We start from the raw sequence: 15,371 nt of genomic DNA on the forward strand, positions 1-15,371 counted from the left end.
CCCAAGGGTAAATTTTCGATCGGGCCTTGACCGGTGGCTCAATTATTAAAGGCCCAGTTATGCAGTATTTGTTTCAACAGACCATCGTATTTCCATGAATGGTTTAACAACAATAAAAATATAAAAAAATAATAATTCAGCGACATTGTTATTACAAACCAAAGGATGGATTTTAAGTTTACGAAAACTATCTTCACATGGGTTATACTTAAAAAGAGATGTTTTTCTTAACAGTGTGTTTGTACATCTAATTTTTATATAAGCAATATTTTTAATTATCAATTTGTCGGAATATCATTAAAAGTCTGATATTTGTTAGGAGAAACTACAGTTCAATGATTCACTTTTGATTAATTATCCCGCCCCGAGGAATATCGAGTAGTTTGGGGGTGACTGTATGACGTCTGGAGAGTAATGTAAGTTATTAGCGAGAATGCAATGGGTTCGACGCCCCGAGGAATAATGATGTACTCTGGGGGAGGTAACGTGACCAAACTTCTAGGTTTGTATAGGGCATCGTTATGTTAAACTACTGGGATGAATTTAATTTATTAGCGTGAATGGGAAGGTTTTTTTTTACCCCGCCTCGAGGAATAATCGAGTACTCTGGGGGAGGTAACGTGACCAAACTTCTAGGTTTGTATAGGGCATCGTTATGTTAAACTACTGGGATGAATTTAATTTATTAGCGTGAATGGGAAGGTTTTTTTTTACCCCGCCTCGAGGAATAATCGAGTACTCCGGGGGAGGTAACGTGACCAAACTTCTATGTTTGTATAGGGCATCGTCTTTATGTTAAACTATTGCGATGAATTTAATTTATTAGCGTGAAAGAGAAGGTTATCTTAACCCCGTCCCGAAGAATAATCGAGTACTCTGTGGGAGTGAATGTGACGATGGTGATGTATATAATATGTAATTATTCAGAAATCGTGAGATGCGGTCTGGTGTGATGTAGGTTTCAGAAAAACATTTTCTTCATCGTGCCAACGTTTCGATCTTTATTGAGATCATCTTCAGGGCCTGGGATTTACAAACATTGTTAACATTTAACAAATACATTTAGGATGTGGAAAAGTGAATTTATTGTAATAATTGTAATTGTAATAACCGGGCAGTCTTTTGAGGTAAAGTTTTTCAAGAAGGTCATCATCGGCACCGGCAAGAAGTTGGTAAAAGATGTGAAAATTCCTCTCACCCCTGTTTTGATCCACTACCCTAGACTTCTCTAAAAGATAATTAATTATATTTCCACAAACTGGATCTCCCTACAAATAAATTTTTTTATAAATTAACTTTTGATATGAATATTAATTATAAAATTACTGTGTGGTGGTTAGTGACCGTTAATCGATGATTATTCAGAAATCGTGAGATGCGGTCTGGTGTGATGTAGGTTTCAGAAAAACATTTTCTTTATCGTGTCAACGTTTCGATCTTTATTGAGATCATCTTCAGGGCCTGGGATTTACAAACAATGTTTACATTTAACAAATACATGTAGGATGTGGAAAAAAAAGAATTTATACAATGCAAAATATATTTTTTATATTCAATCAAAGTATTTCTACTCACTCAAAGTGTTTGTCTTCTGTGTAATTGTGCCATTCTTGCGTGTCGTGTTGAGAGTGCCAGTGAGATTTTGCTGTTTTCTATTTATATACGTTGGATTTTGAAGGGGTGGGGAAGGAAGTTGGTATAGAAAAGACATTTTTGTATAAGGCGGCTCAACACGACACGCAAGAATGAGACAATTACACAGAAGACAAACACTTTGAGTGAGTAGAAATACTTTGATTGAATATAAAAAATATATTTTGCATTGTATAAATTCACTTTTCCACATCCTAAATGTATTTGTTCAATGTAAACAATGTTTGTAAATCCCAGGCCCTGAAGATGATCTCAATAAAGATCGAAACGTTGGCACGATAAAGAAAATGTTTTTCTGAAACCTACACTACACCAGACCGCACCTCACGATTTCTGAATAATTATCGATTAACTGTCACTAATCACCACACATATATAATATGTATTTAACGTTTTTTTGTATGTTCTGCAATTGACAATCTATCGTACAAATGAGAGGCTAACATTGTAGGATATCCATATAGTATACATTCAAAATCAGAGGGTCATCACAGCTACATTCAAATAGCAGTTTAAAAAAAGTACACGTGAAAGACCAGAAAAAGAAGTAAAAGTACACTGAGGACTAGCGATGACCTCAGTTTTTTATCAGCCCATAAACCTTCCTCATTATACATAATGATTCAATTAGTTTATTATTTTTTATTATAATTAGATCTCTCTTTTCTTTTGAAGTCCCTTAAAGTAGGTTGCCAAGTTATCCTTTCCAACGTTTCTTGGACATCGACAACTCTTCGACATCGCTTGTTTTCCTTAAAAAAACTAAAAAGTAAAATTTCGGTTGTATTGATTATTATTATTATTCCAACTATACATCTTAATTGAATGTTGTATTGTTATGTCTTGGGCATTTTAATTATTGTCTTTCACATCAAACTGATCCCGTCGTTGATGATCATCGATCTTCTGCCACTTTCTATTAGTGAACAGTCAAGGTCAGACGGTGTTTAACGCTTCTCGCTTCTATTCGTACACCGAGAGTTCAAGACCCTTGAAAACGAAACCGATATGCCCTTCGGGTTTTTTGCTACTCTTTTGTTTTCTCGTCCGTACTCAGCGGGGGGATTTCGCGGAGCCGGGCGGACCAGGTTTTCATTGGCCGTTTCTTATGGCTCGTAGGAAGAACAGTCTTATTTAAAACGACCCTGGCAAAAATAAGATTTCCTATTTCGACTCGAAACCGAAAAAGCGAAAGCGACAACATTTCTTCTTCAAAGATAGGACAACATAAAAATTAATTTGGTTGAATAATAATTGGCATCAAACCACATGTTTAAAAGTAATAAACTATCTACTAGAATTCAGTTGTACACGAATGTACCTACTAGTCATAGTCAAAAATAGCCAATTTCATAAACGTCCTAACGTTTTGTTTGTCAATATTTTTCATTGAAATAAATTTTAGAAAGAACTATAAATAGATAGAGTAACGATACTCTGAAGTACCGAAAATCTAAAGAATCTAAAGACTTAAATGATCAAAACCCTGTGGAATCGATACAAAAATATCAACACTCTTTAGTATCAAAACAAAACTAAAACCCTGAATAATCAAAACAAAATTATAAAAGCCCTGAAGCATCGACAAAAATTAAAACCCGAAGTATCGATACAAAATTATTAAAACCCTAAAGTGCTGAAACCCTGAAGTATCAAAACAAAATTATAAAAGCCCTGATGTATCGACAAAAATTAAAACCCTGAAGTATCGAGACAACATTATTAAAACCCTGAAGTATCGAATCAAAATTATCCTGAAATATCTAAACAAAATTATAAAAGCCCTGAAGTATCGACAAAAATTAAAACCCTGAAGTATCGATACAAAATTATTAAAACCCTAAAGTGCTGAAACCCTGAAGTATCAAAACAAAATTATAAAAGCCCTGATGTATCGACAAAAATTAAAACCCTGAAGTATCGAGACAACATTATTAAAACCCTGAAGTATCGAATCAAAATTATAAAAGCCCTGATGTATCGACAAAAATTAAAACCCTGAAGTATCGAAACAAAATTATAAAAGCCCTGAAGTATCCACAAAAATTAAAACGCTGAAGAATCGAAACAAAATTATTAAAGCCCTAAAGTGTTGAAACCCTGAAATATCTAAACAAAATTAAAAAAGCCCTGAAGTATCGACAAAAATTAAAACCCTGAAGTATCGATACAAAATTATTAAAACCCTAAAGTGTTGAAACTCTGAAGTATCGACAAAAGTTAAAACCCCGAAGTATCGAGAAAAATTTTTTAAAACCCTAAAGTGCTGAAACCCTGATGTATCGAAACAAAATTATAAAAGCCCTGAAGTATCGACAAAAAATAAATCGATGAAGTATCGAAACAACATTTTTAAAACCCTAAAGTGCTGAAACCCTGAAGTATCGAAACAAAATTATAAAAGCCTTGAAGTATCGACAAAAATGAAAACCCTGAAGTATCGAAACAAAATTATAAAAGCCCTGAAGTATCCACAAAAATTAAAACTAAAACTAACAAAATTATTAAAACCCTAAAATGATGAAACCTTGAAGTAACGAACATTAGTCTCCAATCCCTGAAGAATCTAAATTATTAATAAACTTAAAAATCCAAACCCAGAAATATTGAACAAAAGTATAGCTACTCAAGTGTCGAACAAAAGTATCCAAACCCTGATATATCGATACAAACGAATATAGATACTGTAAAGTAACGAACAAAAGCATTGATCCATTAATGTAGCGAGATTCGTAAGCATGTAACTCATGTATCGAAAAACTCCAATAAGCACCTCAAAAACAATCAAGAAATAAAATATGAAAAAATTATAGATAATACGAACTAATGACTTCTCGGTTGAAATTCTACAATCGTCTATGCCTCCGCTTTTTTACTTTTGCAAATTATTATCGAATCTACATTAACCCTGTTCCGTTTGCAAAAATCGAATAAAAAAGTACTAGTACTGGAATAATACCAGTACCATTGATCAATCGATACTTTCTCTTTTGCACGGTCTTTCGGTTTATTAAGATAAACACGACGAAAAACCCAAGGCCCAACAATTGTTTTAATATGTAGCAAATGCACAGAAAAATATGAAAATTCTCACAATGACTGCAACTTCCTGTAATCAGGGAAAATTACACAAATACTTTATTCCAACTTTACAAGGTTTAGGACATAAAAACAAAATTAAATCCACCAAAAATAATTTATTCGTGTCTTTATCACTGTTATATATCCACAAATCTATTATTATTTAGGCATCGTTCGATGATATTATTATTTGTGGCTTTCAGTAGTCACGGTTATACAAACAAATAAGTAGACGTCTATCAGTATATACTACGTATTTCATTTTAGTATCTAAATAATCAATCAGATGAAATTGATTAAATTTGTCACTATGCCATAAGGGACATCAATTATGACGAAGCAAATAGGAACCCAACACGAACGTCGATAATTGCTAGTTTACCATTTTTACAACTAATCTTAATTAAAAAATGTGACAAATTGTTTTGCACAGGATTTACTTAAACTTAATCAATGTTGACATTGATATATTGCAATTGGAAGGATTCTTTGCAGGATTTTATGGTGCGACTTTTGTTGATATAAGACCAAAAGTAAAAACAACTATATATCAATATATTTTAGTAGAATCTGATAGTAAAAAAAATATTGCATATTTGCCTTTTTTTAAATAAAATTTCTTGTCTATGTTATGTCTATGTTGATTAAAGTTTAAAAAGTGGTGAACTTAAATTGCACTGATTTTTTTCTCTCTAGATAACAATAGTTGAAAATAGTGCCAAAGATTGCCAGGAAAGGTATTATTCCACCGAGTACTAAATGTAAATAGGATATTTTGAAATTAGAACAGACACGCCTTTCCCTCCGGTGATAAAGCGACGTGTTACGGACCCCCGAGGGAACTTGGTGGCCGGTTTTTACATTAGACTTTACTGATACCTTTTCCCATACAATTGTGAATTATATTCAGTTTTATTACAACTCGAAAATTGAGTTTGTGAAGGTTGACGTCTTCGTTGTGAATCTTCTAAGACGGATTTACCCCTGGGTCCGGCACGTGTCGCTCTTCTCTTCGCCATGATTAGTTTTTTATTGTTCATCCCCTGAAGAGAGAAAAAAAAATTCAAACGTAAAAGAATCGAAAATTGGATATTTTCCGGTTAAAATGACAAAAATATTTGAAACGTGAAGAAAGGAAAATATATATAGAAAAATGTATAATCTTGCTGATCGGCCTTCAGTTTAAAGATTCAAAAGAAGCCGAGTTAAAAACCTCGCACTTCCTTTTTCAATGCGGCTTACAATTTTAAGACGCCCACTGTTTGCAAACCTTGACATTTCGAGGAGATATTTGACATGTAACTCACCACAACAAACGAACTCATGCACCAAACACAGTTTACCACGATGCCAGTTATTAGCCCTATATCGTTTTTATGTAATAAACATAGACCATCGAATATCAAAAATAAAACTATTGCACTAATAATTATATTTGAAATTTTAATTGTAAATAACTTACCTGTTAAATAAATTACAAACAGACGACCACAAACTCGGAAAATTTCGTCAATTGTACAAACAGAAGATAGAAAACAACCACAAACCCTGCACATTTCATAAATTACAAAAAAGGCGACAGTAAACGACCACAGACAGCAAATTTCATCAATTATACAAACAAACGATAGAAAACAACCTCAATCCCAGCATATTTCATAAATTATAAAAGAAAAAAAACAGAAACCAAGCAATTTCATAAATTATTTAAACAGACGACCTCCAAACACCGCAAATGTCACAAATTGTTCAGATGACAAAGCCAATCACAACAGATTATTTCATAGATTATACAAACAAGCGACACAAAACAACTCCAAACACAGTAAATTTAATAAAGTATAAAAACAGACGACAGAAAACTACGACACACACCGCAAATTTCATCAACTATACAAACTAAAGAAAACAACCAAGGACAAGCAAATAATAAATTATACAAACAGACAACCCCCAAACACCGCAAATTTCATAAATTGTTCAAATGACAAAACCAACCATAAACAGCACATTTCATGAATTGTGCAAACAGACGACCCAAAACAACTCCAAACACAGTACATTTAATAAAGTACAAAAACAGACGTCAGAAAACTACGACAAATTTCAGCAACTATTACAAACAAACGACAGAAAACAATGACAAACAGCAAATTTATAAATTATACAAACACACTACGGAAATTAATATTTTCAAATATTTACAAAATGACGTACTTTGGAGTGAGATAATGAGTTTATACATGTATATCACGTATATTGATTACTCTTTTACGCACAGTTCTGCACATGCATGTTCATACAGCCTAACACTTCTTGCAGAGCTTGCAATTCCAGCTTTTATAATTAAGAGAAGAATTCGTGAACCATCCACCCCAAATGTAGGCATTCTAAGATCAGACCTTGGTCTTATATGTCCAGCCACTGGGATGGAGCTCCAAGGGCTATCAACAACTAGGTCATTTCAGCCCCCAGCACAATCAGCTTCTAGATTCAAACCCACTCACATTCTCACTCATCCTTAAATACATTCTTATATGGAGTACTTGATATTCCTTCAATACCCTCCACACATATTATATAACTAAACTAATCGCAGATCGATTGGGTACTTAATATTCTGCCATTGGCCCACTCACACTACACATAAATAAATTTACACTAGGGGACAGAAAAATTCAAAAATCAGAACAGGGGGCCCAAATATTCACTTCTATACTCAAGCACAACTTTCATATTCGGTGGTCACTTACATGCTCCCTATATGAAGCCCTTCAATCAAGTTGGAGACATGAAACAACTTTTCTCCACATGCTGGCCACATACACAATCTTTGGCTCAAAAGTAACGGTCAATGTAAGCTCACCTGGCCTATTCTTAAACGAGTGAGATCAGATCCTCCAAGGGTCACTTCTTATCGATAGTGCTCTTGATACGTGAGAACTTCTCTCTCAATCTGACCAACTGGTGCTGTCACTTCTTTTAGTGGTTCTTTCATTGCATTTTTAGCAACAGACCACCCGACCGTATATCATATATAAATAAAAATGTTGCCATAAATAAAAAACCTTGTAACTATTATGTACATGTTGAAAATGTAAATTGGTTGTCTCAATCATGTTAGCCTTTCTATTCTGGTATTGGTCTGCCAGATGCTTTTTGGCATTTTTCCATTGAAGAAGCAAGTTGATCGTTGATGATTGATGATGAAAATCTAACAATTCATTCACTTTTACATGCATTTTCTTAATCTTGTTTATTTATGAGATTCTTAATCTATCCAATTAAATTTTATTTCTTGGGATATGAGACAAGGAAGAGTACAAATCTATTTTTGCACAGTTCAAATTGTGAATAATAAAATATTACTAACTTCTAACAGTAATGCCAGTGTATAAATAATTTATGTTTTACTGATAAGACAACACAACGTTCATTTTATAGTTTATTTTATTTATTTATTTTTTAATTAATGTTGATTTTGTATTTTTAAAGGAATGGAGAAGAGTCTTCACGAAAGAGACAGGGTAGGAGTCCAGGACTCGGTGCTTTTGGAGGATTTTAGGAGCGAGCTTGCATTCCTTGAGAACCTTCGAAAGAGATTCAAGGAAAATATAATCTATGTGAGGCATATTTTAAAATTATTTTGAAAATTAACTCAACTAGAACTTATAACTTTTTTTCCAATCTAGACGTACATCGGGCAAGTACTTGTGTCAGTCAATCCGTATAAAAATTTGCCAATCTATGGCCATGAAACTGTCGGCGAGTACCAGAACAGCCACCTGATTGAAAACCCCCCTCACGTGTAATTATTTAAATCAATAATACCATCAAAAATATTTGCCTAAACAAATTTTTTTTACAGATTTGCTACTACAGAAGCAGCCTATAGGTCACTTATTGAAGAGCATATTGACCAATGCATACTGATTTCTGGTAATAAAATTATTTTCAGTGTGAAGAATCTCGTTTAATAAATTTTTGACTGACAGGCGAATCTGGCTCTGGCAAAACGGAAGCGAGCAAGAAAGTCCTAGAGTACATAGCGGCAGTCTCGAACCACAACGGGCAAGTGCAATCTGTGAAAGACAAACTTCTCTATTCAAATCCAATTTTGGAAGCGTTCGGAAATGCAAAAACGACGAGAAATGACAACTCAAGCAGATTTGGAAAGTACATGGACATCGAATTTAACGAAATGGTTGGTATTGTCTGAAAAGTCTCTTCTTACGCTAGTTAAAACTGTTTGATATAAAAAAAAGAATAAATTTTAATTTGCTTGTGTTTCATCTCCATTGTAAATAGAAAATTTAAAAAGAAAACACCAGTTTTATAATTATTCAGAAATCGTGAGATGCGGTCTGGTGTGATGTAGGTTTCAGAAAAACATTTTCTTTATCGTGCCAACGTTTCGATCTTTAATTCAGTAATTTCGTGATCCGCTTGACCAATTACTATATTACAATTAATTAAGGTTTTTAGTTGAGATAAAAAAGTCAGTGTCACGAGTGGGATTCGAACCCACGATCTTCGGCTAGATACGCCGCTGCTCTACCACTTGAGCTATCGTGACCTCGATCCACTCGGACACCAACTTCCCATCTCAACCGCAGCTTTTGAATTTTTTCTCCTTTTTGCCATTTTTCAAATGTAGTGTAATCGGATTCTGACGACATTTGAAAAATGGCAAAAAGGAGAGAGAATTCAAAAGGTGCAGTTGAGATGGGAAGTTGGTGTCCGAGTGGATCGAGGTCACGATAGCTCAAGTGGTAGAGCAGCGGCGTATCTAGCCGAAGATCGTGGGTTCGAATCCCGCTCGTGCCATTGACTTTTTTATCTCAACTAAAAACCTTAATTAATTGTTTCGATCTTTATTGAGATCATCTTCAGGCCTGGGCAACAGTAACAGCAATAACTCACTGGCACTCTCAACACGACACGCAAGAATGGCACAATTACACAGAAGACAAACACTTTCAATGAGTAGAAATACTTTGATTGAATATAAAAAATATATTTTGCATTGTATAAATTCACTTTTTTCTATGTCCTACATGTATTTGTTAAATGTAAACAATGTTTGTAAATCCCAGGCCCTGAAGATGATCTCAATAAAGATCGAAACGTTGACACGATAAAGAAAATGTTTTTCTGAAACCTACATCACACCAGACCGCATCTCACGATTTCTGAATAATTATCGATTAACGGTCACTAACCACCACACACTAATTTTATAAATTAATATTCATATCAAAAGTTAATTTATAAAAATTTTTATTTGCAGGGAGATCCAGTTGGTGGGAATATAATTAATTATCTTTTAGAGAAGTCTAGGGTAGTGGATCAAAATAGGGGTGAGAGGAATTTTCACATCTTTTACCAACTTCTCGCCGGTGCCGATGATGACCTTCTTGAAAAACTTTACCTCAAAAGACTGCCCGGTTATTACAATTACATTTCCAATTCTGTAAGTTTTCCGTTGATTTAAAATAGAGTTAGTGTTTTAATTAGATTGTTTAGGAGAAAGACACCATAGAAGGGATGAACGATGCAAAACAGATGAGTGCCGTTTGGCAAGCGATGCACACACTGGGTCTCACTCCTGAAGAACAGGAAGAAATAATGGCGATCGTGGCAAGCGTGTTGCACTTAGGCAATATCGGAGTCGGAGACGATCAGGGCAAGGCGTTCCTCAACAATTCTTACCATATTTCCTGCACTGCCAAGGTGATAAATTTTCCCGACGTATAAAAACACCCAAAATAACATTTTATTGTAAAGCTCTTAGGCTGCCCGGAAGACAAGCTGAAAGAAGCGCTGACACAAAAGACGATCCTAGCCAAGGGTGAAAGTGTGACTTCTCCTTTAGACAGGGAGACTGCCGTCTACGCCAGGGACGCACTTGCAAAAGCAATTTACGACAGGCTTTTCTCTTGGATGGTTATGCGTTTCAATGAAGCCCTGCAACCATCCAAACCGACGACAACGCCCAATCTAATGGGTATTTTAGATATTTACGGATTTGAAATTTTCCAACGTAACAGGTATTTCATTTTAAATGGAAAAATCCCTTCCAAGATCTTCTAATACAGCCTAATTACAGTTTCGAACAATTTTGCATAAATTACTGTAATGAAAAGCTGCAACAACTCTTCATCGAACTGACTTTAAAGTCTGAACAAGAAGAATATCACAAAGAGGGCATCGAATGGGAGCCAGTCGAGTACTTCAACAACAACATCATCATAAACTTAATAGAAGAAAAATATAAAGGTTAAACAAATATAATTACGCATCTGGCTCTTTTTACAATTTTTTAAATACAGGAATAATTTCGCTTCTTGATGAGGAATGTCTTCGTCCTGGGGAAACATCGGATCTGACTTTTCTCGATAAAATGTGCCATCAACTTAGCTCGCACGATCATTTCATCAGCCACAAAAAGGCTGATAGCCAGTTGAAGAAAAGAATGAAGAGAGAGGTGATTATTTGTCATTAAGTCATAAAAAAAAAACCTTTTTAAAATATGAATTGACTTTTCAGGAATTCACTCTCGTCCACTATGCAGGAGAAGTGATTTACGATGTGCAAGGATTTTTAGATAAAAACAATGATCTCCTCTTCCGCGATTTGAGGGAAGTCATGTCAAACACAACAAATTCAATTGTTAAGGTGACATTAAATACATTTATGAAACAGCATTGTTCACTTCCAAACATTAGTTTTTTTATAAGATCTAAATTTTTCAGACTGTGTTTCCAAAATCGGAACTGTTAAGTAAAAAGAGACCGGATACAGCAATAACGCAATTTAAGTCAAGTTTAAATGAGTTGATGAATACGTTAATGAGTAAACAGCCAAGTTATATCAGATGCATTAAGCCGAATGATTTTAAGAAGCCAGGTAATTTTCCATCGTTTGCCGGATTGTGGATATGTAACACCGTAATCCTTGTAAAAACTGTTTTGTTTATACAGACAAACGAACTTTGTACCTTTGATAAAGGTTCTTTACTCGATTTGACTTGTTTTAAATTAGATAGAAGATATTTGTAGACAATGTTCATTAGTTGATATTAACTTTACCAAAACGGAATGCGCGCTTAATGCTTCATTCGAATAATTTTTAGGAATGTTTTCTGGAGACATAGTAGGCCATCAGGTTAAGTACCTTGGTCTTATGGAGAACTTGAGAGTAAGGAGAGCGGGCTTCGCTTATAGAAGGCATTATAACGAGTTCCTGAAAAGGTACAAAAGCCTCTGCCCTCAGACTTGGCCGAAATACGACGGTCCTGCGAAACAAGGCGTCGAAATACTTCTGCTTCACAGAGGCTACACCATCGAAGAGTACAGACTCGGGACGTAAGTTTAATCCACATTGTAAATTTTCTTTCAAATAAATTGATAAATTTTCAGGACGAAAGTTTTTATTCGCTCTGAAAAATCATTATTTGAAATTGAAGACGCGTTCCAATTGAAAAAGAACGATTTGGCCACTATAATCCAAAGCCATTGGCGAGGCTATATCCAGCGTAAGAAATACAAAAAAATGAAAGAGGCCGCTATAATGGTCGAGAAATGGACGAGGAGGTACCTCGCTCAGAGGAAGGCGAGCAGGAGAAGACATGCAGTGAAAATAATCAGAAAGTAAGTTACTCATTTAAATACTTAAATGTGATACTTTATTATAAAACTTTATTTTCAGTTTTATCGAAGGATTTATAACAAGATACGGTCCAGTTTCGGACCTTAACAAAAGGTTCATACAGACGACAAAATTCCATTATCTCCTGAGGCTTTCGAAGTCCCTTCCTAAAAGCGTATTAGACGACTCTTGGCCCAAAGCTCCTAGAGTCTGCCAAGCGGTAGGTTAAATAATAAAAATACGTTGAATCAAGTAGAAATAATTTGGCTTTACAGGCTTCAGAACTTCTAAGACCAATGCATAAAAGATGGCTGGCAATGAAATACAGATTATCATTGACTCCAGAGAGAAAACTGCAGTTGGACCTCAAAGTCCTTGCTGAGGCATTATTCAAAGGTAATTTGAAAAATTTGAACTTTATTTTAAAGTAATTAAGGTTTTTAGTTGAGATAAAAAAGTCAGTGTCACGAGCGGGATTCGAACCCGCGTCCTTCGGCTAGATACGTCGCTACTCTACCACTTGAGCTATCGCGACTTCGATCCTCTCGGGCACCAACTTTCCATCTCAACCACACCTTTTGAATTTTCCCTCCTTTTTGCCATTTTTCAAATGTCGTGTAATCGGATTGGATTCTCGACGACAAATGAAATGTCCACGGAGAGCTTTAGTGAAGTGTACTTCATTTCAATTCATTAAATTCACCATTTTTCGAGATCCGCTTGACCAATTAATAACATTCAATTAATTAAGGTTTTAAGTTGAGATAAAAAAGTCAGTGTCACGAGCGGGATTCGAACCCACGACCTTCGGCTTGATACGCCGCTACTCTACCACTTGAGCTATTGTGACTTCGATCCACTCGGACACTTCCCATCTCAACCCCACCTTTTGAATTTTCCCTCCTTTTTTGCCATTTTTCAAATGTCGTGTAATCTATTTGATTCTCGTCGTCAAATGAAATGGCCATGGAGAGCTTTAGTGAAATATACTTCATTTTAACTTATTAAAATTAGTATTAGTTGGTCATTCATGTGTTATTATGTCAATTGAGTCTCATTTTTGAGTTTTTTTGTCTGGCTGATTGATAATGGCCAACTACATAGACATTAATCGTAATTTTTTTTCAATTAACTAAGGTTTTTAGTTGAGATAAAATAGTCAATGTCACGAGCAGGATTCGAACCCATGACCTTCGGCTTGATACGCCGCTACTCTTCCACTTGAGCTATCATGACTTCGATCCACTCGAACACTAACTTCCCTTCTCAACCCAACCTTTGAATTTTCCCTCCTTTTGCCCATTTTTCAAATGTCGTGTAATCTATTTGATTCTCGGTGACAAATGAAATGGCTACGGAGAGCTTTAGTGAAGGTATACTTCATTTTAACTTATTAAATTCACTAGTTTTTGTGGTCCGCTTGACCAATTTTGGCTGACTGATAATGACCAACTACATAGACCTTAATCATAATCTTTTTCAATTAACTATGGTTTTTAGTTGAAATAAAATGTCATAAAATGGTGGGGTTGAGATGGGAAGTTAGTGTCTGAGTGGATCGAGGTCACGATAGCTCAAGTGGTAGAGCAGCGGCATATCTAGCCGAAGATCGTGGGTTCGAATCCCGCTCGTGACACTGACTTTTTGATCTCAACTAAAAACCTTAGTTAATTGAAAAATATTAATTGGTCAAGCGGACCACAAAAACTAGGAAATTAATCATAATAAAACATTTAGGTTTATACATGATCAACACTGATCACTTTACTGGGTCTGTCTCTTGGTGGTTTATGATTCAGTCAAACGACTTGTTTTCATGAGGTTCAATGAAAGATAAATCGGCTAGAATAAACATATTTAAATGTTTACAGGGCTGATGTTAAAAGCATTAAATTTTATTCTTTCAGACCAGAAGAAAAGTTACGAACATAGTCTTCCAATTCCTTTTGTCGACAACAGGCTCACCGATGTGCAGAATTCGATCAAAAAACCATTTTTTGCATCAGAAAGCATACTTGGAGACACGATCCAGGTAAATTTCGATCCTTTCTTTACTTTTTCATAAAACAGGATAATTTATGATATTGTCTTTTCAGTATGGCTGCAATGTGGTTAAATTCGACAGACATGGTTATAGAAGAAGAAACCGATTGCTTTTTGTCTCAGATAAGCATATTTATCTGGTTATGGAGGGCGAAAAGCAGTTTAAGATCAAGCACAAAATTCCACTGCAGTCAATAAGTAAGCTCGAAGTCACTTCTGAAAGAGACAGCTTCCTTCTAATACGGATACCACCACACTTAACCAAAGATAAAGTGAGCCTATTTGTTGAATTACATTTTATATATTGCAAAAATAAATAATTGTTTTATTTAGGGCGACATCATACTCGAAGTGCCCAACTTGATCGAGGTCATAACAAAAATTGTTCATATAATGAAAAATAAAGAAATACTAAACATCAATAGTATCAAGGACGGAAAGTAAGTAATTAAAATTAATTAATTTTTTTTTATTATACTAATATAATTTTCCAGGATCGCTCATAATTTAACAGACGGAAAACAGCTAACAATAGATTTGACACTCGGTTCAAACGGGCCTGGGATATCGAAAGGAAAGAGCGGCCAGTTAATTGTCGTCGGTTGAACATCCAGCACAATACCAACAATTCACACAAATAAATTTTATGCTTATCAGACTTAGATTAATAACTCTCAACTATTAGATAGTTATAAACGTAAAAATAATCTATACATTTTCAACAACCATTTTGTGATGGAATATCATAAAGTCAATGGTGCCATAGGTAGTTTTCCTTTGAAAGGAATGTACAAAATGTTTTGTATATATTATCTGTGTATATAACACTTCCTAATTTACCATTTTGATTTAGAAATACAGCTTTGACACATTATTTATGTAAATAATTATTAATAGGTTATAAATTTGTGCTAATTATTGAAATATAATTTGTTATTTCTCGA

The 15,371-nt window shown here is 34.7% G+C and overlaps 1 protein-coding gene across 2 annotated transcripts in view; it reads left to right on the top strand.

Moving 5' to 3' along the window:
- The window catches only part of LOC106661455 (myosin-IB), a 50,050-nt gene extending 34,679 nt beyond the window's left edge, over nt 1-15,371 (top strand). For both annotated transcript variants that reach the window (XM_014384857.2, XM_014384856.2), the window contains 19 exons: nt 8,230-8,357; nt 8,427-8,542; nt 8,603-8,673; nt 8,730-8,938; nt 10,025-10,207; nt 10,261-10,467; nt 10,522-10,784; nt 10,844-11,013; nt 11,067-11,221; nt 11,284-11,412; nt 11,490-11,643; nt 11,870-12,101; nt 12,156-12,386; nt 12,445-12,604; nt 12,660-12,780; nt 14,292-14,416; nt 14,481-14,699; nt 14,761-14,867; nt 14,922-15,371. In XM_014384857.2, the coding sequence (XP_014240343.1) occupies nt 8,232-8,357; nt 8,427-8,542; nt 8,603-8,673; nt 8,730-8,938; nt 10,025-10,207; nt 10,261-10,467; nt 10,522-10,784; nt 10,844-11,013; nt 11,067-11,221; nt 11,284-11,412; nt 11,490-11,643; nt 11,870-12,101; nt 12,156-12,386; nt 12,445-12,604; nt 12,660-12,780; nt 14,292-14,416; nt 14,481-14,699; nt 14,761-14,867; nt 14,922-15,033 (3,090 nt within the window). In that variant the 5' untranslated portion in view covers nt 8,230-8,231 and the 3' untranslated portion in view covers nt 15,034-15,371. The remainder of the gene's footprint in view (nt 1-8,229; nt 8,358-8,426; nt 8,543-8,602; nt 8,674-8,729; nt 8,939-10,024; nt 10,208-10,260; nt 10,468-10,521; nt 10,785-10,843; nt 11,014-11,066; nt 11,222-11,283; nt 11,413-11,489; nt 11,644-11,869; nt 12,102-12,155; nt 12,387-12,444; nt 12,605-12,659; nt 12,781-14,291; nt 14,417-14,480; nt 14,700-14,760; nt 14,868-14,921) is intronic.

The sequence above is a fragment of the Cimex lectularius genome, unplaced genomic scaffold (genome assembly GCF_000648675.2).
Source record: "Cimex lectularius strain Harlan isolate CLEC.00 unplaced genomic scaffold, Clec_2.1 scaffold68, whole genome shotgun sequence".
In the NCBI taxonomy this organism is placed as follows: Eukaryota; Metazoa; Arthropoda; class Insecta; order Hemiptera; family Cimicidae; genus Cimex; species Cimex lectularius.